The sequence below is a fragment of the Dermacentor albipictus genome, chromosome 8 (assembly GCF_038994185.2).
Source record: "Dermacentor albipictus isolate Rhodes 1998 colony chromosome 8, USDA_Dalb.pri_finalv2, whole genome shotgun sequence".
Classification (NCBI taxonomy): Eukaryota; Metazoa; Arthropoda; class Arachnida; order Ixodida; family Ixodidae; genus Dermacentor; species Dermacentor albipictus.
The window spans coordinates 119,451,532-119,477,172 of record NC_091828.1 but is presented as its reverse complement, the minus strand read 5'-3'; the positions used below and the strand labels follow the sequence as shown (position 1 = coordinate 119,477,172).

General features: G+C 46.6%; 1 protein-coding gene and 1 long non-coding RNA gene across 2 annotated transcripts; both read left to right on the top strand.

The window, feature by feature from the left end:
* Nucleotides 1-5,029: 5,029 nt before the first annotated feature.
* Nucleotides 5,030-15,381, top strand: LOC139048559 (uncharacterized). The gene is made up of 7 exons (XR_011507771.1): nt 5,030-6,582; nt 6,657-6,724; nt 6,802-7,001; nt 10,857-11,000; nt 12,638-12,836; nt 12,923-12,979; nt 14,584-15,381. It is a non-coding gene; the product is annotated as an uncharacterized lncRNA (long non-coding RNA).
* A 2,257-nt stretch (nt 15,382-17,638) lies between these two features.
* Nucleotides 17,639-19,795, top strand: LOC139049311 (uncharacterized). Its single transcript, XM_070524689.1, has 6 exons — nt 17,639-17,643; nt 18,463-18,692; nt 18,770-18,969; nt 19,047-19,246; nt 19,324-19,523; nt 19,601-19,795. Exons 1-5 carry the CDS (start codon nt 17,639-17,641, stop codon nt 19,487-19,489), a joined length of 801 nt encoding a protein of 266 aa, XP_070380790.1. The 3' UTR covers nt 19,490-19,523; nt 19,601-19,795.
* Nucleotides 19,796-25,641: the final 5,846 nt, after the last annotated feature.

Genomic DNA, 25,641 nt, shown 5'->3' with positions numbered 1-25,641 from the left:
GCAGAAGTGACGTCATTTTGTTTTCGAAGGCGCGAAATTTGTTTTGTTCTTCCTTTGGAGCTATATATTCAAATGCCCCGCCATTCGACTTGATGGGCGTTTCGAGCTTTCAGCGTGGAAAGCGATGCAGAAAAAGGCCAGCCGTACGGTTGTCGAAATCGCATCCCTGCGCAGAACATACTTTCTTTGGAGGCCGGTGTAGAGTGCTGATCCTATTGTCGGATGCCTAGTCCGTCGGGCAGCGCAGTCGCACAAAAACTACACAATTATCTGGCGGTCATAACTCACTACTTTGGACTGAACAGATTAAGAAGCAATGAAGCTACTCGCGTCACCAAATTCAGACAAACTTCGACAAGCCAAGAAAGCACAAATTGTGAGGGGGGCGTATTTCAACAGGTGATACGAGTGCGCCTATCTGCCGATTTCAAGACGTGCATTGCACTGCGAGTGATAGTGGCGTCAACGCCCCCTGTAGCGATGGGCGCTGAAAAGAAATGCATTTATTATTAATAATAAAATTAAACGTATTTATTTAACTCATCACGAATATATAAAATTGACTAGGAATTTTGTTTTCGTTGAATGAATCTGTGTCTCGTTTGAATCTAAAAACACGTTTTTCTTTCCCAATGTTTGTTCCCTCCAAACATAGTCGCGCTTCGATCGCTGCTCCCATAACCCCCCATGCTGATGTCGGTGACAATCTGTACTGAACCGCTTTTCGCCCGAAGCTTCGCGACCTATTTGAATCGACCTTGGCACAAATTTCAAGGCACGTGAGCTCTCCACAGCCAATCAGAGAGTCAACATGGCGGATAATGGCGGCCGTGGAGCCGCCATGCGTGTCGAGAATAGCGCCCATGGTGTTTAAAAAAATATATCTGCTGCACGCACGTGTAGGCGGAACGGCGGACATGAAACGACTGGCTTTTGCCGAGCCAAAAACTGGAGTGGATTTGGCTGAAGACACTCTGTTGCCGGACAACATTCGTTGGATACGCTAAAATCGCTGCGGTTTGCACGCGGTCCACCGCCAAAACTGAAGCGGGAAAAGCCTCGGCGATTTGTTGGACGATTTGTCGGCGCTGGCCAACGGCGGTCCGCACGTACTGGCGAAGTCCTATCTCGGGATGCGCGGACCGCGGCCCAAAAGAAGAATTTGGTCCGTCGTGTGGACCGGCCTTTACTAGGCGTCCGGACGCCGTGTGCGGCGGCCACATCAAACCCGTTTGAGCTCGTGCTCTATCACTGCGCGGCTGGTGTTCACACGGAGTCAATCCTGCTTTGTGCATAATCCGCATGTCCAGCCACAGTTCCTTAATTTGAATGGCATTCTTGGCATTGTCGGGCGAGTTTTTATGCGAAGCATACTAGCCGCACAACCACGCTCTTCCTTGCTGCGCCGCGCGCGGCCGCGTAGCTACCATATGACGTCATAACAGCTGCAAAAGCGGAGCCTAAACTCGTGCGCTCGCCTGCATGAGTTGTTTCTTCGTCTAGCCGAACCAAATATAGCCAAGCAACAGCAGTTCACCAGGCTAAACAGTGGTTCAACAACTAAAATAAAGGCTACTATGCTTCGCATCCTGGGCTTAACCTTAGCTAAGCCGCAGCCATTTTTTTCTTTTCTTTCGTGCCATCTGATTCTCCCGCGATAAATATGGGCCGATTCCGAAGATACTGAAGTATTAAAAAAAGTGTGGATCGATCCCGTAGGTAGTGCAGTCTAAAAAAAAAATGAGCTGATACTGATAATACGGCAGTCTAAAAATGTGGATCCGACCTCGTTCACGTAGCTGTTCAAAAAAAAAAAAAGGAAAGCTGGGCAGAATGGAGAACCAGCGCTGGATAGGCGGCGCGTCGAAAAGATTGCGTTGCACGCCGCCCTGGCGACGAAACGCGGCATATCCCAGCCTCCCGACCAGACGACGCACACGTGCGCGGCCGTATTATAGTTCGTATGTTTCCGTCTTCGCGCCGCTTCAAGTGAACAGTTTTCGTAAAGAAGCTAGCGCCATCAAGTGAAGAAATGACGAAAGAAGCTTTTTAAGCTTTATAGATTTTTCACAGTGTGTCGCGACGAGCACGTGCGTTTCTTTAACAGTTGTGCCGTATGCGTTGCCACGCTTGCGTGGCAGCCTGCCTCGCAAATCTAGCAGCTATGGCTCCACTCGTGCTGCGCTATGGTTTCGGAAGTATTAGTTGGCCTGAAGACATTCCATATTTCTCTGGCTAGACATAAAAGATTCTGATGTTACTTCGCCACAGCAGTCAATGGAGAAGAAAGCTTTATCGCATCAGCTTACTCGCGCAAGCAGAGGTTTGAGTGCTCCGTTGCTGGATCCGTCACAACGCTGGCTACATTTAGCACTAATTACATAAATTTAGCGGATGCATCTCAGCGCCGAGTCCTCATCCGCAATCGCATTTTAAAAAACACATAGGCGGCTTAGTCGCGCGTGCGCCGGCAGTATGCCCACACAACTCGTATTACAACGCAGTTTCCCTCCCACATAATTCTTGGCAATGAATGGATAATATTTACTTTTCGTATCGTTCGCTTCGTGCGGTGACATTGGAAGGGGCTTGGCGGTGGTATTGCGAAGGAAAAATGGTTGGTACATATGCCGGATGGTGCATGCCATTGCTCATTTTCTTTCCGACGAAATGCCGACTGCACAATCTGCTGTTTGGTACTGGCTGCCACGGCTGACCGTCTTCACTATCGAATAAACCATGCACGCACGCGAAATTCGGTTTAGAAACCAGCCCGACACCGCTTGACAGGGCGACAAGACAGGAACTTATACTCCGTTCGCCTGACTGCTTGTATCCAACGCCGCCTCCGTTCTTGTTCGTAGGGTTTAGATGGAAAGAAGCAGAAGGATACATCCTCCCTCATCCCGACGTAGTTGTGGCACTTGTAGACGCAACAGTACCGTCGACGTCCTTTTGTTTTCCTTCGACTTTCAGCGCACGCAACGCCACCAACTAGCAATTTTCGTCCGCGGGAGCGGCTGAGTTGTGAACGTGCTGACCACAAGGGCGGCGCTGTTGGTTTCGTGAAAACTCCAGCGCTGGTTCCCCATGGAAATCGCGTCACCGGGCCGTGTGAAGCCCGCCGCGTTAGCGCGTTCCCTATTGCACGAAATTATAATATCATGCGACGATTGTTTACATTGCCTTTAGACGCACACGAAAAACAGACGCAAGCATGCTACGCAGTCCAATGAAAGTTATAAACATCGGGAAAACAAAGACAGGCGTCCGCAGATGCGAAATTCACTCGGAAAGGCTATCAAATGTTCGAACTATACACTACGCACTTGAGCCGCCTCTCCTCGGAAGACAGACATTGGCAAGTGAGGTGGATCGGCATGCCTGTCGATTTGCGGCTTCTCCATAATGAATAGAGTCCTAATAACATAAACAAATCACATCGTGTGTTACTGATTGTCTTTTTGAAGAGAAGGAACCCGATAATGTAAGATGTGAGAGGAAGTTCTTTTTTGACAGTTCTTTGTGAAGTGTCTCAAAAATAATATGTGTTACTACAAAGAATAAAACAGTGTTCTATTGTCTCGAGCATCGTTGCAAAGTCTACAATTTGCATTCCAGGATATATGCACTCCTTTTTCATGAAGCCATGTTTTTATTGGCAAGGTGCAAGTGTGAAGCTTATAGAATACACTATGAATGCCATTTTTTTTCATTCATGGTATTTCTTTCATGGGTGTCACAAAAAAGCATCACCTCGTAAACAAACTGTTGATACTCATACTTAGAGACGCGATGGCACAATGACGCCAGTGCCACATATATGAGCTAGTCACCACAAAACAAGCTGTTAACATTCGCAGGAAGTCCTTCAAAGGGATGCATTTCGCTAGAACGCTAGCAAGGATAAACGCCTCACCGAAATGGGGTACCAGTCCTGTGCATGCCTATAATTATTTTGTTGTTATGTAAAGTATCTCAATGCATTTCGGGGCTCTATGAAAAAGAACAAAAAACATACCCGCGTTGACATTTTTTTTGCGGTGAATCATGCCGTATTCATTGAAATTAACATGGCTATGAACGTTTCGTTGATTAGACACTCAGCCACTTCATTACCTACATTATTTGCGTACAGTTGTGAACCCAAAATGAAAGGTTGTTTTACCCTGCGCTAAACTGGCACCCATGCTAAGCAGCTGCGTTCCTTGGCCACAGACATCGAACCGACGACAATTCATGCTTAGCACGCGAAGGCCATAGCTCAATGAGGCCACTGTTGAGAGGTGGCCACGCAAAACAAAAACAAAACAATATTTAAATGAAGTTACAAAAAAATTAGGAAGTAAAGAAATGTAACTCTATATAGCGTCGACCATACCAACGCGAAGGAAGCAGGTGGTAGGATCAGATGCACTAATCTTTGGTAAATGAAGTTTTCAACAAGGAATCGAAATATATTTGAAAGTGTTATTTGTGATTAGGTGCTTTATAGAATAATATTGTCATTATATTTCTTGCGGTTATGAAATCTTTGTGCGTATGATTTCCTCGTGCCAAATCTTTCGCGCCGTCTTTTCGCCGAGTCATTCAGAGTAGAGGAAGAGCGGCTTTCCATTAACTGAGCTCTTCGTTCTCCGCCTCTCTATTACGTTGACAACAAAGACAGGATGCTAGACTTTTGGGACACCAATATCCGGAAAAAGCACAAGCGGCGCAAGTCGAGTGGCTGCGGGGCTCCGGTGCTCAGCTCCAGCTCGAGGGTTCGATCAATGCCGCGGCAGTCGCACTCCGATAACGGCCGACATGCAAAAAACGCTCGTGTACTTAGTTTAAATGCGCGTGAAAGAACCCCAGGTGGTCAAAATTAGCCCGTTAATGCGCCTGCTACAACGCGTCTCATAATAAGATCGCGTCGTTCGGGCACGTAATTGAAGGCCTAGAATTCCATTCTTTTTTTTTTGTTCCAAGAGAAACGGTGCGGCAGGAGCAGGCGACTGCGTGGGCAGACAACTCGAACCATCGCGGCGCGCGCTCAGGAGTTGCAAGTCATGCTCGCTGCCGGAGCCCAACGCGAATGCGAAGGCGGCCAGGGATCCACGGACCGCGAAGGTTCCGTCGGCGGGTTATAATATCGATAAAACTACGGCGACAGCGCTAACGCCATTCCGTGTCCAAGAACACAGTGGAAGCATGTGGAAGCTTCTAGAACATTCCGAGTTCGGCAACTGTACGCAGGCTGCGACTTTTTTTTTTTCTTCTTTTTATTCCTTTGTTTTTACCATCCCCACTCGCGCCGATCACGGTGATAACCGCGGCGCGGCGGCTAGCGAGCCGGTGACGTAGTTCGACGTTAGACCAATTAGAGAAGAAAAGAAATTGCCCGGGCGTATCAACGCATGCGCCGAAGAGCTTGGCATCGCGGTCGTCGAGGGCACGTAGCGAGCATCCGGGGGCTTGTGCCGCCATTTTGCCTTTTCCGTCTGCTTCGGCGTGCGTTGTGTCTGCTGCCTTGTGCGCCGCGCCATACCTCGAGGTGCTGCTGGTCTTAATTACGCGCTAACAGTGGCAGCGCTTGTCGAAGTTACACGCTGCGCACGTTCCCACCTTCGGCCGACTCTGGACTCACCGGCTTCATGCACCGGGCCTGCAAAACGTGAGGCACGCCTCGAGAGACTTGTAGCCCGACCCGCCTGCCGTCTCGGCAATTCCTGGCCCGGCTTTCGAGCTCCCGGAGTGCAAGTGACGGCCAGCCGGCATAACTACGTTACTATACGCGAACGACACTCCGGTCGAGCCGGCGCAGCGTATATACGTCGCAAGTCGTTCCTGCCGAATACTCGTTCATTTGTTTGTGCGCGTTCCCAACCCCCCGACGGTGCCTGGACTATTGAAATGTGGATGAACTCTGAGCGTGGCCACTGACCCCAGGACCTGCGCGGCAACCCCTCGTCACGGCGAGCGTCGTCTCTACGAGCTTCGCATCGAGCGTCCTAAACGCTCAAAAGGCCTGTGTGTGCACTTCGTGCATTTTTTTCTAGATGGTCTAGCTGGCGAGGGTGGCGCATGCTTTAGAGAAGTTAACCGTTTGTTCAGTTGCACTAGCTAGCGCTCACTAGGGTTGTATAGCTACACTACAAAATTGCGTAAAGTTAGTGTTGTTGCTTAGCTGTAAGCCCGAGGTTTCGTGGGCATGGCTTGCGGCCACACGGGTCTTCTCCGTGCCGGAATCGAAGAGGACGGGCCACGTGTTGCGGGGTGGCGGCGTATAGCTTCAGGTTTTAGCTGACACACAGGGTTAGCTTACACTGCGCAGGCAACAGCTGATAGCCGTCCTCTTACGACTGCGTCAGGGACATGGACCCATCCGAATGACCTTGCGACCCGACCCCACTATTTCGTGACGTAGATAGCCCGCGCGCGTGAGTGCGCGTGCTATCGAGCGAAATGTGGGAATGACGGAAGCAAACGGCCCTCGGACATTACCTCGCCAGCTATTAGGCACTAACCCGCTCTACGCAGCACCTCGACGCCGGACGTCGCCTGCTGTTCTCTTCGGAGCTGGGCCAGGCAGCAGCTACAGTAAGCGGCCCCTTTCGTTGCCGTTGTTGCAGTTCGTTTTTCGACGTGGGCTTAGTGTCCTCGCTATTTTCCAGAGCATCACTCGCACCGTGGATGGTCTACCGTGTTCCCTCGTTGGTGTTGCCTTGTGGCCCTGCACCGGGTAAATACCACGTACAGATGAATAGCAGTACATCTGTGTTCTCGAGTGCTTAAAAAAAAGCCTTGTTGTCGTTTCAGGATCCCGAGGTCCGCTTTCGAGATTGCGGACCACAAGTCGGAAGGATATCCAGTGTGCTGCTTCACGTTTGCCATCCTCCCAACGTCCCCCACCGGAGATGGCCTTGAGCACCTCTTACCGTGGCTGACCGCGTTGGCTCCTTTGCATTTCCATGTTCGTGGCGTCCTTCTGCTCCGGGAGACTTCGTTTGCTACTACTGGTAAATCTCTTAAACACGATTCGTACTATCGCTATGTCCTATTGTTATTATTATTATTATTATTATTATTATTATTATTGTGGTTCGTGGTTAATATTGTTCATTGTTATTAATATTTAGTTGTTAGTTCTTTTCCCAATACTGCCGCTCTTGACTCGGAGCACTACTTCAGCACTACTTGACTACTTCAGGCACAAGCGCCCTTAGTGTAGGACCTGCGACGTGTGGCCGCTTTGCCAGGTGCTCGCATATCGCAGGTGATACTGAACGCCATAGCGCATGAAAAATTACACGGCTTCCGCGCGCTGTTCGAATCGATGCAAGCGAAGGTTTCTTTACTGTTTGCGTTAATTGACGGCACTTGGCGATTTGTTTTGTTTTTTCACGTCGTATGCACTCTAGCGCCGAGTTAGTGTAATGTTGCCTTGCGTACACGACTTGTTTGCCTACGTAGTACACAGGACAGATGGCGATGCGGGATTTGCATGTGCACCATTGTTCATATCCGGGGAGAATGGTCGGCACTATCATTGCCTCACACGGCGAGTGGCCAGAAGTGGCTAACTTTAAATAAATTATGGGGCTTTACGTACCAAACCATTAATGCGTGTCACTTTGCCAGAGCGAGGTATCGGAGCGAGAAGCGGGACATCTCCCTCTGCGCGCACCGTAACTAGCTCTCAGGTGACCGCTGCGTGTTGATGACGCATGTTAGAACGATCGAGACCAGTGACTGCTTCGAACGTGAATGGTTTATTGAAGTAGCTCGCGGCAAGCAGCCCTTCTCGTATTCGTCAACGTGTACTTTAAGATATTTTACAGGCTGCCGCCTTCCAACTTGCACTGAGATAGGCTTCGGCGGGCTATTTCAGGTACCCTTCAAAGATGTTCGCAGATGTTCCGAGAAATTATTTGTTGCCTTTCTGAATTAGACAAGCCCTTGTTATTTCGTCGAATCCAGGGTAACTTCTTTCAGATTGTTACATTTTCCAAAATGTTCTTCGACCCTGTCTTAACACCGCATCGCCTTTGGGCAATGGTTTCACTTGTCTCGTTTTGGCTTTGCAGTAGAACCTATTTACTTGAGATTTCGCAATGCCATCTCATCCACCAAGCTTTCACGATTTCGCTGCTTTCACGATTTCACGATTTACAGCATTAGTTCCTGTGCAGGTGTGACAATGCGCTTCGTTTTCATCGTACATACCTGAGTCACGCTTTTTTCCGGCTCCACAGATGTAACTTATTCAGGTACATGCACCCTATTTTTCGACTCCAGCGTCCTTGCGCTTATACCACGTGTGTGTAGATCGGCCAGACTGTCTTCACCTTGAGTGAATGACTCGCTCGTTTATGGCGTCTGCTCTTACTTCTGCGACCTTGTTACCCAATGTATCTCCTTTGCTTGTCCCTCTGATACAATGAAGTGCAATCACCGAGTCGGTCAAGCAGGCTGCTTCTTGAATTCTTGCGGCAAAGTGACTTTTGATGTAGAAGCCTAGTCTTGATGCTATCACCGCTGCCATTAGCTCAAGTCTTGCTAAACTTCGTTCTTTGATTGAATCTACCTCACTTTTCGCTATCGGTAGGCTTGACTTTGTTCCATCGGTTTACATGACTGCCAAGTGTACTGCCACTTCGCATGCTGTCGAACTCGTGTGAACATACAGCTTGTGTGCTTGTTCCATTTGATCCTTGCTTGCGTAGTATTGGAGAACTAGAATTAGCAGCTCCTTCATTTCAGACATCAGGGCCCTCCACTTGTCGCATTCTTCTTTAAGAGTGGCTCATCTCACGCGTCTTCCCTTAATTTTTGAAAGCCTATATCTGCGTGTATCGTAAAGAATGATGGCGAACCAAGCGCATCAAATATCTTCCCTGCTGCTTGTGCGGCACTGTCATTTTCGTTAGGTACGTTGTTGCTGGTTAGGTCGCCTACTTGTCCACAGGAAAGGATAGCATGTCTTTTGAGTACTTCCATAAAATGACAAGAAGCCTTGTGTATCCTTTCGATCGAATCCCTGTGTGATCGTCGTCCCTTTCGTTTTCATCTATTTTGCTTAGTCTCTTCCTTAGGTTTTCATACTGTGGCACATAGCCTCAGCGGGGGGAGCTGCCAAAAAGTGGGTGGTGCAATGGCACATACACAGAACGGGTCTTTGCCAAGGACACAGCCGGTGCAATTAAAATAGGACACGAACAAATACAAGCCTGCTTAAGATGTCTCATTGTGTAGCGCGGCTAATTACGCGATAGAACTTGCACTCACCTGTTTCTTTCCGTCAAACACACCGGTATGAACAGCTTCAAGAAAGCTTCGTTTCACAGAAATTTCAACATGTTCGGTGACTCCGCGTTTGTCTGCAATAGCTGTGTTGTGACGGTCGCACCAGAGACGTACGGCCGATTGCTGTTGCATAGCTTGTCGAATGCGAGCGACACTTTTCACGTGCCTCTTGCGGATTCTTTAGTCCCGTCCCAAGTTTCTGTGTTCTCGTGCTTTTCCTCTCGTCTTCCTCGACAAACGATATCCCGTATTTTTCAATTTGTAATTTCGCTGAAGCATCCTTTGTCGAGAATTCGAGAGCTTGCATGTAAGACGGTTTGCTTTCCCTCTCGTCTTACCTTGCATTCACCGTGGATGCGTTCAATAGTGACCGCTTCCGGACCGAGCACGTCCCGATGGTGTCATGCCGAAGAGAGCTCGTGTGTCACTCTTGCCTCTTTACTGGCGAGATGATGCAAGGTTCGGCGCTGCAACGCGCGCTTGCGTCTGTCGGGAATGACTCGGCTGCTCTGCGCACTATTCCACGTAACCTGGCTTCCCGCTGTCAATAAACCCCGTAGCAACGGTATATTCTACTTGCGTACTCGTTTGCTACAGACACCGTATGCCGTAAACCGATATAACTTCACAACCTATCGACGTTTTCTAGATGGTCTTGTTATTTCGTTTCAATCATTCCATTCATACTAATAACCTAGATTTCGCAAGCATTAAATTTTTTTTTTGCGACATTATTAACGAGTTCCTTTTATTCAACCAGTCTCTTTTACTAAATGTCCTTAATATCGACACCAATTTCCTCAAGTTCCTTAGCGATCTCCTCCAGTTCTAGTCCTAGGTTGGTTGCAATGTGCCCTCGCATAAACTACCTGAAGTACACAACCGCGTCGATCCCAAAGAATGGTCGCGGGAAAGCCAGCGCTACTGAAAAGGTACTGCTCGCGCTAACACACGTACCCCAACCTTTACCCACCTGCACAATGTAGGCGAGGGGGTTAATTTTAGACCCGAGTGCAGGTAGCGCTGCCACGCCCGGTCACCACGGCGTCGACGGTGCAAAGTTTTCAAATTCTGAGGTTCGGTTGCGCTGTGTCGATATGTGCAGAGCGGTCCACACGTGTAGCCGTTCAGAGTCGTGCCATTTGATCCGACGAAAGATGTAGCAGGGAGCAGCATGTGGCGGTGTGCGTCTGCGCAGCCAAAGTCTCATCGAACCGCACCGCTTGTTCCACGCGCGCCGGCAGATCCGGCGCGAACGTTAGCTGCAGAACGTAGAACTTGTCAATCACGAGGTGAGTGCTGGTAGCACTGCCATGCCCATGCCTTATTAAACAAGCAACCAGCCATCAAGATGCATACACAGTGCAAATAAGTGCACAGCACGATGCTTGTTGAGTCGCTTGATAGTAAAAAAAAAGAGAGCACCGTCCTATGCTTTTCTCTAGTGTGTATGCGCCAGTTTAACTGCTTTAATTCCTCGTTCGGTATGCACCAAATCCACCTGCACTTAGCCTTACTGCATCCATGCCTTATTGTTCCAGAATCTTGACCTGTGCTTTCGATTGCAGCCCACGTGTAAGATGGATATCCAGCGCGCTGCTCCACGTTTGCCATTCTCCCAGCGTCCCCCTCAGGAGATGGCCTAGAGCACCGCTCGTACCGTGGCCGACCGTTTCCCTTCGCCGGTGTGGTCTCGCCCTTCTTAGCTACGGGCAAGTACCACGCACAGACCACTCGTACTACGGCTGTTTCCTCTAGTGGTCGAAAAATGAGCCTTATTGCTTGAGTTCGTTTCAGATTTACCTTCCCTTTCGTTACATAATTCGTTTCATCGCTTGTACAAGTATCTGGCAAAAGAAATACAGTACGAAGAAAACCAGAGAATAAAGTGCCTGTCGGTACCTGACTAGGCCCCTTTCCTCAATATTTTCCACTCGAGCAACAGCGGTAGCATAATTGTGACTAAAATACAAGTGAAATGTAAATTTTTATGCACTTCATCAAAATTCGCTTATCTGGACTACCCCTTCATAAGCAAGCATGAAATGCATTTACCATGTGGTAATTATAATTCAACATATCACGTGACTAAACAAAGCTTACCGTTCTGTCAGCATTATTTATTTATTCAAAAGCAAAAAAACATTTGTCCTAGCTAACCGTAGGGGAAAAAATGATTGGTAGCTTGCTGAAATCTCTCTAGGACTTTGCTTAGTGAATTTCAATTTCGGTATTGCAACCGTTCCCGACAGTGGGGTTCAAGAGGTCAAGGCTGTTTGCCGTAATTTGTGCTTGGTTTTTGGCGTTTTTTGTAGATCTCTTAACCTCAGTATGTCACCAGTATGCACGTGTGTCGTTGGATTGCGAATAGCAATTTGTAACCACCTCGGGAATCCTTAGTAGTCTGTTCTTCGGCATCTTTGAAGCAAAAGGAAATGCTTTGTTTCGTAGTTCGCCTTTTAATTTTAGTGCTAGAAGTTGTGCCCCACATGACGATACATCCTGGATCTCTGATCGTATCAAAGATGGGCTTGACCTGCATCTAAGTGGCATTTGGTCTCGTCCTTCCTAAAGCATGTATTCTACCAGATCGCTTCATACTTAAATTGCCAACGTGGTCATACCAAGGTAGTCATGAAAAGCATTGAATAGCACACTGTTTGTCCGCTCTATATGATCAATGCCACTAGACCTTAAGGGCTTACTCCCATGCTTCGAAACCTTTAAAAAATGGTCATGTTGCTTTGCTTTATGTGCTTCAATTCAATTGAAGCTCGGTCACATCTGGCAACTTTGACAACTTCATTAACCACCTATTTGATTTTATCTGTTAAGTCAGCACTAGACATGACAATTCATGTCATCCGCGTACAAAACCTTTCTTTTATTGGTGGAATAGTAGCGTTATTATTTACCTATAAAGCAAAAATAAAAGGTGTCCTAAAATAACCTTGTTGTACACCTTTAAGCATCGACATTATCTTGGAGATAGATGCACCCGCGAAACACATTGGCTACAATTTTGGAGATAGCTTGTGATTAAGTTCAGCACACACCCACTAATTCTGTGAGAAAACTCCCTGAAGAGTGCTTAGCATTTGACATCATCAAAGGTAATCTTAGGTCCAGAAATATTCATACTGCATTCTAGCTACCGTTCAATATTTTATTATTGCTTCCTTTGTTTGCAACATTGGTAGATCAGTCAACTTGTCCCGTTCAAAACTCCACTCCTGTCGCGAGACCAATTTCATGCTTTTTCAAGAAACGGAAATCTTTCTTTGTGTGCGTGCAAAACGCTTTGGGATCTTCTAGTCAAAAGGCTAAGTAACGAAAACTGTCTTTTCAGGATCCCGACGTCTGCGTTCGATTGAAGCCCATAAGTTATCCAGTGGGCTGCTCCCCGTCTGCCATCCTCTCAACGCCCCCCTCGGGAGATGGTCTAGAGCAACACTCGTAATCTGGCCCACCGTGCTTGTTAAATTACCTTCCCTTACCCATGGCGTCCTGCTGGCAGGCGCAACCTTGCTCCTCGCCCGCCACTACTGGTGCGTATCGCGCGTACCGACGTCTCGTACTTTGGCTCTCTCCTCGAGTGGTCACCAATAAGCCCGTTGCTGTTTTCGTTATACAGATGACCGTTTTGGATGGCCGTGAGCGAGGAGAACGTCCGAGGCAGTTTTGCCAAAAGGTGGGAAATATTACATATTGTGGCTAATATGTCCGGATCTCGGGGGAAAATATTCTGGCACTGAAAAACATGTTAAATTTTTTTGACGTCAGAAGTGCTTTTTCGCTTTATTGTGCTGCAGTATACAAAGGCGTGGCAGTTGGGGCGAGCTGGTATGTCATGACTTTTTCAGGCTTGTAGCGCAGCTCAGAGAGCAAGAAGGAAGAAGGAAGTGGTAATGAAAAGGAACGTTCTCCCTTTTTGCTCTTTCTGAGCTGCGCTACAAGCTTAAAAAATGCAGTGTGCAAATATGGGCAATAGTAGTTGCTTATATTAGAAGACAACTGAAGTCAATGAGACATGCCTGAATTATTACACGGACGCTATTTTGTGAGATTCCTAAATGTCATCTTACGGATGGTCAGCTTCGGTTGCGCTTTCTGCAGCTGACTGCAAGTTTCAATGACACGCATTACCAAAGGCTCACGTAAACGAGCTCGGCCACTTTTTATTGAGTCTGCAGTGCGATTAAGACTAAATGTTGGAAGCAATTTCAGCAAAGCGGGTTAGATCTTTCACTAAGGCGCTGAACTGCTCCGCTACGGGGTTATGACCACCAGTTTCATACGTTTTGGGTCATCATGTGTTCAGACAAAACGTGGCCATGTATAACAAACTGAACATCGTGTAATTATTTTCTAAGCCAAGTGTGACGCTTGAAACATCTGAGCATGTGTTGGTGGGCTAGTTGGTTAAGCGTAATTACAAAGACGGCGCCGAATAAAACACACCAAGAAAGGGGACATGAGACAGCACGTAATAATAACAATAATATTTGGGGTTTTACGTGCCAAAACCACTTTCTGATTATGAGGCACGCCGTAGTGGAGGACTCCGGAAATTTTGACCACCTGGGGTTCTTTAACGTGCACCTAAATCTAAGCACACGGGTGTTCTCGCATTTCGCCCCCATCGAAATCGGCCGCCGTGGCCGGGATTCGATCCCGCGACCTCGTGCTCAGCAGCTCAACACCATAGCCACTGAGCAACCACGGTGGGTGAGACAGCACGTAGGCGCATGCTGTCTCGTGCCCAACGTGCTCTCTCGTGTCCCCCTTCTTCATGTGTTGTTTTATTCGGCGCCGTCTTCGTAATCATGCTTGAAACATGCCGATCAGGAGCGGGAAGTGTAGCTTACTTCCAGATAGCTTTCTTGACTTGACATGAATATTATTTATTGCTTGAACGCGTGAATAGCTGCCACTAGAACTCGATGTCCGAGGTGTGAAAGGCATTTTATCAAGGCGCTGTACATGGTTTCGAAACTCTACCCCCCCCCCCCCTTTTTTTTTTACTGCCGGCCACTCAGACGCACATATCTTGGACTCCATCGTGCTTGTTTAGCGTTTCCTTGTCGAATGGGTTTTAGTTAAGTCAGCTGCAGTGAATTTGGCCACAGGTTCTCAGCAAGCCACTTCCTCACAGCGTATAGATGATTTTGTGAATAAATTTGGTCCTGGCGTGTGTGAAAATTTTCACCCACATATGTGACAAAATTATACGCGACAATTTGACAGCACTGGTTTCTGCTCAAAATTCAAAGTATTTTCTTGCCTACGTTCCAGATCACGTGCTTCTGAGCAACAATCCTTCCACGGCTGTGGCCGTTTGCACGTCGGCCGGCAACTGGACATCCAAGTCTGAGTGTGGCCACTAACCCCAGGACCTGCGCTGGAACCCCTCGTCACGGCGAGCGTCGTCTCGGCGAGCTTCGCATCGAGCGTCCTAAACGCTCATCAGGTGGTCTTTGTGCATATTCTAGATGGTCTAGCTGGCGAGGGTGGCGCACGCCATAGGGAAGTTAACTGTTTGCTTTGTAATGTACAGCTACATTACAAGATTGCTTAGCTGTAAGCCCGAGGTTTCGTGGGCATGGCTTGCGGCCACACGGGTCTTCTCCGTGCCGGAATCGAAGAGGACGGGCCACGTGTTGCGGGGTGGCGGCGTGTATAGCTTCAGGTTTTAGCGGAAATATAAGGCTTAGCTCAAACTGCGCAGGCTACAGCTGATAGCCGTCCTCTACGAGTGCGTCAGGGACATGGACCCTTCAGAATGGCCTTGCGACCCGACCCCACCATTTCGTGACAAGGTAGCCCGGGCGCGTCAGTGCTATCGAGCGAAATGTGGAATCACGGAAGCAAACGCCGTTCTGAAATTGCCTCGCCAGCTTTTAGCTATTGCGGCGACCTTACGTTGCTCTACGGTCTGGAGCGGAGCCCGGCCGTGCAGCAGCAACGGTGAGTGGTCCATTTCTTTGCGGTTCCCGCTGTTCTTTTCTGGTTGTTTACTTTCCTCCTTGCGTCGCAGATGATGACCTTGATCACCGCTCGTGCCGTCACCGACCGTCTGAACACTATCGCATTCCCTCGGTGGGGACGTGTTGCTGGTGGACTGGACTTTCTCGCTCGGCACTACTCCTGGCAAGTACCATGAACACTAGAATCGCAGTATGGCTATGCTCTCGAGTGTTTAACAAGCCCTGCCTGATTTCAGGTTCCTACCGTCTGCTTTCCATCGCGGCTATTCACAAGCATATCCAGTGGGGCGTTCTGCACATCTAGCCTCCGGTCGTGTCACGCCTGCATTTTTCTCGCCGGTGGCTTTCAGCTGGGAGATGGAGATTCGTTCAGCTCCCTGCACTACTTCGGACAAGTACCATGTTGACACTCCAATGGTACTACGGTTGTTTTTTCGTGTGGCGTATAAGCCCTGTGGCATTTAAATTTCCGAACGTCTGCTTTTGAATGAAGCCGTGTTTTCCTCTGACGGCTATAGATGGTGTCCTCTCAGTGCTCCTTTTCTTAATCCTGTTGCTACACCTTGCCGGTTCCGCAAGTACACACTTTGTGGGCTTCCAATGAAATTTGCTGTCGAGTGTATTTACTATGCAGACCTTCGAGGTTAGGTTTATGCTTTTGTATGTCGCTCTCCGAGTAAGACGACGTTGAATTTCTTCCGTTCCTGGTTATATTTCTTAGCTGATTTCATTTCCTCACCCGCAATTTATTTCGTTTACTCGGAGTGCCACATTTTTCACAATGCTTTTGTAACTTTACGTAGTCTTTTGTCGAAGGTTGCCGTCCTATTCTTCAATATTTCCTCCCAGTTTTCTGGTTCCGCCTATTTGGTCCGCAGAAGTTAGAGGAATAGGTTCTCCAAGTCCATCGTGTACTTGTGTGAAAGATTGTTGGTTAATGATACCACCTACTTCGTATACTTGGGTCTATAGTTCTCCATTATTCAGTACACATCTACCGATCGCTTTCCGCAGTAGACTTGAAACCTACGAATGAGCCTTTCACAGAAACCACCCCCACACGGTGTTTTGTGGGGGAAATTTCCACTTGGTGATAGGTCATAAATTGTTCAGTTTATCGAACATGTTGCTGTGACCGCATTCAATCCCTTATTCGTTCTCCTGAAAGTCTTTCATTGTTGCTGAGCACATTTATGTTCAAACTGAGAAACGATGAAAATAGTGTAGAAAACCGATGTGAGGAGTGCCACAGCTTCGCAGTGTACACCTCTCGTCACGGCACAAGTGAAAGTTGCTACACTGTTTGGCTAGGCCTCCCTTTTTTTTTTGTAGTTGGTCCCAGCGCACCGTTGAAACGTAGACCAGCTATTTCAGGCAATGCGGTCTTCGTTACTCTATCCTCAAGAGGAAGTACATCCTCTTACGACGATCTCTTATTGTATCTTCGTCACACAACGCACTGTCGTATTTCTTCCCGGTACACTGGCGTGTATACGTGGAACTCCACCGTGAAGTTTGTCCGTACAGGTGTCGCACTAATAGTCAATGGATTTCTTCCATTTACATCTGGTCGTGTGCTGGTCGTCTTGTGATACGGGCCCTACCGAAGGCGCCCTTGAAGTCTCATTGGGTCTTTATCTCTATATATCTGGTATTCACCTACTCTCTGCACATTCGCTTGCTGAATTTCTGCAATTTTTCAATATACACACTTTGTTCTAGCCAAATGAGGCAGCTGTCGGCGGTATTTATTTCTTCTGCTTTAAGTGGACAGTAGAACTTGTCCTCTAATATTATTCATGGAACGAAGCATTCACGTTGTTGCTATCCAACTATTCAAGTAACTGCCGAACTTGTCAACTTCAATGCCTGGTCTTGAGATCCTTTTCGACGTATCTGACACGAGAATCATCTCCTTTCCTTTCGTTATTATCCGGCATATTGTAACGGCTATTTGGCCTGTAACTACTGGGATCCATTCTACAAAACTGTTCATTACGACATCTTTTCTACGGTGACTCCTGGTTACACCTGCTCGATTTTTCACTACTATTGACGTATCCCCATTGTTCTACTGAGTAATTCTTTTCTCTTGTCTGTGTTCAATGGGCGCTTTGTGCATTTTCTTTCTCCAGTGCAGCACGATTGTACAAGTGGTGCGATACTTTACTGTTGCTCGTAACTTCTAATTTGCGACACTGACGACGGTGTTCATTAGAGCTACTCTGTTCCGTTCTTTGCCAGGACCAGCAGTGTCTCCACTCTGACAACAGTACCATGAAGGTTGCACTTGAATACACCGCCGGGCTTACATCCAATAACTGTCGGTGCTTACGTTCCCTTTTCTTGTCGATGCGGTCTACATGCAGTTAGTCATTTATCTTCCTCGGTATATTTCTCCATAGGTCATTTATCTTCGTCTGGGAGAATGTTGTCCCGAGATTCCGGTTTTTCCCGTCATTGAATACCAATATTACCTGTTACAGTGCAGGACGTTAGAAATTGCAGCCAACCGAGTATTTTTGCTCTGGCTTGAAGTAGTCTTCCTTTCGTTGGCATTTCACTCGAGTCTTCATATCGAAATGATAGCAGAACGCCGTCGGCCGTGTCCCAGTTCATTCCTAGAATACTGGTCTGGCTTGATCACGTAAGAACGGCACATTGATACGCATTTAAATTCTCATTTCTTCACTTTTTGATGCCCCTTCGAGAATATTCATTGCAGCTCGGCGAATTTTTTCACTTCTATGTACACGCCTTCTGTCTGGTTTCTTATGACGTTCCAAGCATAACTTCATCAACGGAAACTTATTTACGTTTTCTGTCATTACTAGAATTTCTTCGAAAATTCAATAACAGTGTTGGTACATCTGCATTCAAATTTCCTCCTGTCTGAAACTAATCATTCAGAACATTCCTGATCTTAACCAAGAGGTGTCAAATACTACGCTTTTCATGCTAGTTGCTCTTTTCGAATTGCTTGATGGCGCGATATGGTAGTTATTTTTCAGATTCTTCCGGGCACGCCCGTTCTTACAATTCAAGCGTGAAAGATCTCGCATTCAACAGCCGTGTTTTTATCTAGGTACTGAATTTGTCTGTCTTCCAGATAGTCTTCCGATTACTACTTCGTTGATTTCCACGGTATCTTGCTCTATCCTTCTGAATAGTCCTTGTGACTACATAGTCCACTTCATGCATCGTTTCTTTCTGAGGAGGTAAGCCAGTATATTCCACCATCAAAAAGTTCGAAGTGGAAGCCGTCAGTTTCTGCGGCGTCAAACCATGTCGAGTTCCACGTTTCACAGTTCTACACCACATGGGTCAGGCACGGTCCAGTAGGGCATTTTCTATTTTCCATTGTATCTTCGTTTCGCCTTTTCACTGGACTTGTCTTCTCGCCCTGCACTACTACTGGTAAGTGTCTTTTACACGGGACTCGTATGACGGCTGTGTCCTCCACTGTTTACCAAATACGCACTGTGTCGTTACAGGTTCTGCATTCCTGTTTTCAACTTCGGTCCTCAAGTGTGGCCAGCGTGCACCTGCACTGCTCTACGACCTGCGCTCCAAAAGATTACTTCGGCCACGAGCATCACCTGTTCCAGGAGCGACTTCTACTGCTTCTACATTCTCTTGCCAGTGGCGTCCTGCTGGTAGACTGGACTTGTCTCCTCGCCCTGCACTACTACTGGTCAGTGTCGTTTACACAGAACTCGTAATACGGTTGTGTCCTCCACTGTTTAACCAATACGCACTGTGTCGTTACAGGTTCTGCATTCCCGTTTTAAACTTCGGTCCTCAAGTGTGCCCAGCGTGCAGCTGCACTGCTCTACGGTCTGTGCTCCAAAAGATTACTTCGGCCACGAGCATCACCTGTTCCAGGAGCGACTTCTACTGCTTCTACATTCTCTTGCCAGTGGCGTCCTGCTGGTAGACTGGACTTGTCTCCTCGCCCTGCACTACTACTGGTCAGTGTCGTTTACACAGAACTCGTAATACGGTTGTGTCCTCCACTGTTTAACCAATACGCACTGTGTCGTTACAGGTTCTGCATTCCCGTTTTAAACTTCGGTCCTCAAGTGTGCTCAGCGGTCACCTGCACTGCTCTACGGTCTGCGCTCCACAAGATTACTTCGGCCATGAGCAACACCTGTTCCAGGAGCGACCTCTACTGCTTCTACATTCTCTTGCCAGTGGCGTCCTGCTGGTAGACTGCACTTGCCTCCTCGCCCTGCACTACTACCGGTAAGTGTCGTTTACACGAGTCTCGTATTACGGCCGTGTCCTCCACTGTTTAACAAATACGCACTGTGTCAATACAGGTTCTGCATTCCTGTTTTCAACTTCGGTCCTCAAGTGTGCCCAGCTTGCATCTGCACTACTCTACGATTTGCGCTCCAAAAGATTACTTCGGCCATGAGCATCACCTGTTCCAGGAGCGACTACTACTACTTCTACATTCCCTCATTAGAGGCGGCCGTGCTGGAAGACTGGTTGTTTCCTCGCCCTGCACTACTACTGGTAAATGTCATTTGCTTGGGACTCGTGCTACGGCTGTATAAATCAGAACGTATTGTGACAAGTTGGGCTACATTACAAGCATTTAGTATGCAGGAGGAGGTCCCATAGTTAAACTGTACGGGACCTTCTGTACAAGAACAGTTACGATAGTTCTGACCACAAAGTAACAGTAGCATATAATGTAGTATACGAGCAACAGGAAATGAACACTAACGGAGCAAACATAGAAAATTGATTACAAATAAAACTGTTTAGCTTATCTCATGGTCGCAAGAATGGTATCGGAATAAAATATGGTAATTTATCTACAAAATAAAAGAAAAAAGAAAAGAACGGACCAAAAACGATTGCAGTAAATTTTCTCATTAGTCTATCAATAATAGGTTGCATTTTTAGTTCCTTTTTGAATTAGTGTAACGATCTTGTGCTTTTCATAATGAGAGGAACTGTTCTATACTCATATGGAAGAATTCCACCGTTCGTGTACTGTAGTTAGTTTATTTTCTCTGTGAAAGAAAATCGTTCTTCAACGTGAATTTTGTGGTACTATGAATTGTCAGGTTAGGTTGCATTTTTGTATATTGTATTTGTATTATATAATATATAGTGTATATTGTATTTTGTATTTGCTTGTATATACCTATGTTGTATTTAGTGAGCCCATAAATAGTAAGAATGTTATTCTCGTGTAGTAAGGAATGGCATTAGAAAAGCGTGAACTATAAGTAATTATAAAGGCTCGGTTCTGAACTGTCTGTAGAGATGCAATACGAGTATTATAGGTGATTCCCCAACATAATATACCATAAGTAATGACTGGACGAAATAGTGGTAAAGTGAGAGCGATGTGGTACGTGTGAAGCGCGTGCTTTAATCAAGATGCGCATACCTTAAGCTTTTTGTGAGCAGTACGAGTGATATTTCAGATTACAATCAAGTAGAATGCCAAGATGAACATGAACTTGGATGAAGGGAGGGGGGCCGAAACTGATACGTGGAATGGAAGCTATTTCGCTCATGTGAAGAGAATGCAACAAATTTAGTCTTCGTTGCATTATTAGATAACGTGTTAACATTACACCTCCTTAGAATGTTTTCTAAGTCAGCATTTAGCTTATTAACGAGAGGTGACATCTTCATGAAGTGAATATTGAGGTATCATCAGCGTACAGAATGCATTTTGTCGAAGAAACACAATTGGGTAAATCATTGATATAAACTATAAACAGAAGTGGCCCTAGGATGGAGCCCTGGGGCACACCGGTGTTAATAGTTCGCTGTCAAGAATATGCACTGGAAACAACTTGAACCCGGTTATATAAGTAGCTTTTTAGTAGCGAAAGGTCAGGACGGAAAAATGTCAATTGTTTCGAGCTTAGAGAATAGGATGTTATGATTTATGTAATCAAATGCTTGCGTTAGATCGATGAAAACTGAGGCGGCGAGAAATCCGTCGTCGATAAATTTTTTTAGTTGGTCCGTAAGCTGAACAAGTGCCAGCTCTGTGGAATACCCATAGCGAAAACTGAACTGGCATGCAGAGACAATATTGAATTTAGATATTTCGTTGACCACATTTCAATTGGTTTCTCAATAAATATCCCAAATAACGGCAGAATGCAAATAGGTCTGTAATTGTGCAATAATGAGATATCGCCTTTTTCTGGAAAACTCGGATAACATTGCCACGCTTCAGTTCAGAAGGAAATAATCCAGTCTTGATTAACAATAAATGAAAGTATGTCTGAAGTTAGGTGCGCAATTAATGTTAGAAGGGTAGACCTCAAGTCCAGCGCTTCTCACTTTTAGGTGATTTATACCAGCAGCTATTTCTTCTGACGTTGTAGGAAATAAAAACAATGAATGAGGTAGACGGTTCATGTTGATCTGTGCAGGAGTAGGTGGATTGTTAGGAAAGAAACAGAATACTAAAAGCCTCAGCAGAGGAATCAAGCCCTGCTCCATCCTTTAAAATTCTGGGTGCCTGGTTTTGTCGTGTCTATTTAAAAAGGTGTTGACAATCGCCACTTTCTATTTAGTGTTATTAGCCGCGTGTAAAATTCTTTGCTCGAAATAAAATCGTTTAGCTGATTTTAATTTACAGTTGAGAGTGTAACAGAAGGTTTTATATCGGGCACGTAGGTTCTTGTTAAATGGTTTCCCTTTTAGTTTTCCCATAGAAGTTATCCCGTTTGCGCATTTCTGCTAATAACTGCTGTGATCCATGGATTGTGAGAGAATGACGTATTATTCTTGCATTTCTTTTCGATGGTAAACTTTCAGACGTATGTTATCAGTGAAAAAAAAAATGGAAAAGGCTTTCTGTGGGTCGTTTAGTGATTTAAATTCAGTCCAATTTGTACTTGCAACAGTAGTTATAAAGCCATCTTTGTCAAGAACATCATTAGTGTGAGAAAGCGGGTAAAGTCGCACATTGGCGTTGAAACGTAAAAGCAGGGGGTAATGATCACTGATCTCGATGTGCAAAACTTTTGCCTCTGGCGAATGAATCAGGTTAGAAAAAGCATGATCAATAAGTGTGCGTGTACCATAAGAGACCATAATAAGTGTGCCTGTAACATAACGTTAAGCCATCATATACGTAGCTATGGAATTAACTAGTGTAGTGAATACAAATGGGTGATGTTTCGAGTAATTTAATGTTTATCGTCCTATTATAAGTTTTGATTTCTAGTGACACAGTATGTAATATATGATCGAGATTTTTACAGCATTCATTGGCTGACGATGACGGAGAACGGTAGATGCAGCCAAATTTGAAATTTTTGCTATCTTGAGCAAGAAAGTTACTGAATTCAATCCAAACAGATTCGCACTTAGTAACCGTTAAGGGTAGATCATCTCTTCTTCGGTAAGCCATATTAGAAGAAACGTATATGGCAGCACCACCGTGATTACTCGCCTATCTGTTGCAGTATTCCACTTCAGTTAGGGTAGCAATACAAATTTTTTCATCCTCAGAGGATCAGGTTTCAATAGTGGCAATTAGTGAAAACGGACTAGTTCGCGATGCGAGGAAATTATCGATAGCGTCAAAGTGTTCAGACTCCTAGCAATAATATGAATGATGGAATGAAATTCGTGTAAGAATTCAATTGATTGGATTTCAGTATAGAAGCTACGTTCGTCGTTAATTGGTTAAACAATTATACCTAGTCTAATTTGGTTAGGTCGAATTCGTCACGGATACGCAGAACCTTGCTGTTAGTAGTCTTCATAGCCTTAATTTGGCAGTTGACCGTCCAAAGGAACATCCAGTTTTTTTCTTGAGAGTTAGAGCCTTGGAAAAGAGAGCCTTGTTAGATGGGGTCACATGCTCATTTACAAAAATGGAAGCGTTGGAAGAGCCGGAAAATCTAATGTCTATAAGACAATTTTGCTTTACGCGCTTTACTAACAAACTCGGCTTTCTTCTTCCTAGAAGGGAAAGAAGCGGGGATATTTTTCTTGTCATTAGATCTGATGGGAACGCGATGAACAATGTCCAGATCACTAGGCCATACGGGACGGCCAATTCTGTCCCCTACCTCCTCCAGTGTTTAACAAATAAGCACTGTCTCGTTACAGATTCTGCACTCGTTTCCAACTGCGTACCCAGCGTGCCCCTGCACTACTCTACGGTCTACGGTCTGTACTCCAAAAGGTTACTTCGGCCACGAGCATCACCTGTTACAGGAGCGGCTATTACTGCTTCTACATTCCCTCGCCAATGGGGTCCTGCTCATAGACTGGACTTGTCTCCTCGCCCTGCACTACCACTGGTAAGTTGCGTTTACACGGGGCTCATATTATGGCTGCGTGCTCCAGTGTTCAACAAATAAGCACTGTGCTGTTACAGGTGCTGCACTCCCGTTGTCGTCTGCGGTGGCTACCTACCACGCTCCTGCACATCGACTCTCCGGTCTGCGCTCCAAAAGAGATTACTTCGGGCACCAGCATCACCCGTTCCATGAACGACTGCTATTGTTTCTACGTTCTCTCGCGGACGGCGTCCTGCTGACAGACTGGAGTTAGCCTGGCGCCCTTGCACTTAATTCTGGTAAATATCGCGTACACACGACTATACTCACCTGCGTGTTTTGGAATGACCAACAAACAGGGCTTGTGTCGTTTCAGGTTCCCAGTGTTTGTGGTTCCAGCACGAGAAATATTCCAGCATGCTCATTGACAAGAACATCTCTGGCTTTTCTTCACGAGCAACCATCTTCAGCACGGTCGTCCTGCCGCGTCCTCTATACAACAAACAAGCTCCCTCGTAATCGTGAACGCGTCGCACGTCTCCGTCATGGCGGTGTCCTGCACTGTGTTGACGGCGTGTTCATGCTCTGAAGGACTGCGTGTCGTCACCATCCCTCGACCGTCCATCGCATGTGCTCCTGCAGTTTGCTGTTGCCTTTTTGCACAGGCATATTTACGAAGTTTAGCGTAGCACGCTCTTCTGCTTTGGAAGAGGGGTACGTTGATCTGCAAATCGACGTAATCGGGTTAATATGAAGAACAGTAAGAAAAAGATCTCGTTACGTGGACACCACTCAGTCCTTAAGGGATGTCAATGGTTTCATGAGCCGATCTGTAAATCTTAGGTGGCGAGAGAAATGGACATTCATTCACATTGTGCACTTCTATAGTAGCACGTTGGTGTGTGTGTGTGTGTGTGTGTGTGTGTGTGTGTGTGTGTGTGTGTGTGTGTGTGCGCGTGCGTGTGTGTGTGTGTGTGTGTGTGTTGGCCTTCGTACACGTGTCGCCTACTCTGTGCTCCATTTTTTCGATCGAGAACGCATGATATGTGCTCCACTGCTAGCTGGCGCACTTCGAATTTTTTGTTAGTAGCATTTTCAGCGTCACAGTTCCATCTTTTCACGGTTCATTCCTGTTGAGACGTTCCCGGTTTGATGGTTTACTATCGTCTATGGACATCCGCTTTTGGATCGGTCGAACCGCTGGTTTCTTTGGCTTTGATCCTTGGGTTGACCTCTGTGCTCTTTTCAGCATTCAGCGCATGCGCGGTCGTTCCTGGAGGTTCCCGGTTTGATGGTTTATTATCGCCTATGGACATCCGCTTTTGGATTGGTCGAACCGCTGGTTTCTTTGGCTTTGCTCCTTGGGTTGACCTCTGTGCTCGTTTCAGCATTCAGCGCATGCACGGTCGTTCCTGGAGGTTCCTGGTTTGATGGTTTACCATCGTCTATGGACATCCGCTTTTGGATTGGTTGAACCGCTGGTTTCTTTGGCTTTGATCCTTTCGTTGACCTCTGCACTAGTTTCAGCATTCAGCGCATGTGCGGTCGTTCTTGGAGGTTCCCGGTTTGATGATTTACTATCGTCTATGGACATCCCCTTTTGGATTGGTCGAATCACTGGTTTCTTTGGCATTGATCCTTGGGTTGAACTCTGTTTGTTTCAGCATTCAGCGCCTGCACGGTCGTTCCTGGAGGTTCCCGGTTTGATCGTTTACTATCGTCTATGGACATCCGCTTTTGGATTGGTCGAACCGCTGGTTTCTTTGGCTTTCATCCTTGGGTTGACCTCTGTGCTCGTTTCAGCATTCAGCGCATGCGCGGTCGTTCCTGGAGGTTCCCGGTTTGATGGTTTATTATCGCCTATGGACATCCGCTTTTGGATTGGTCGAACCGCTGGTTTCTTTGGCTTTGCTCCTTGGGTTGACCTCTGTGCTCGTTTCAGCATTCAGCGCATGCACGGTCGTTCCTGGAGGTTCCTGGTTTGATGGTTTACCATCGTCTATGGACATCCGCTTTTGGATTGGTTGAACCGCTGGTTTCTTTGGCTTTGATCCTTTCGTTGACCTCTGCACTAGTTTCAG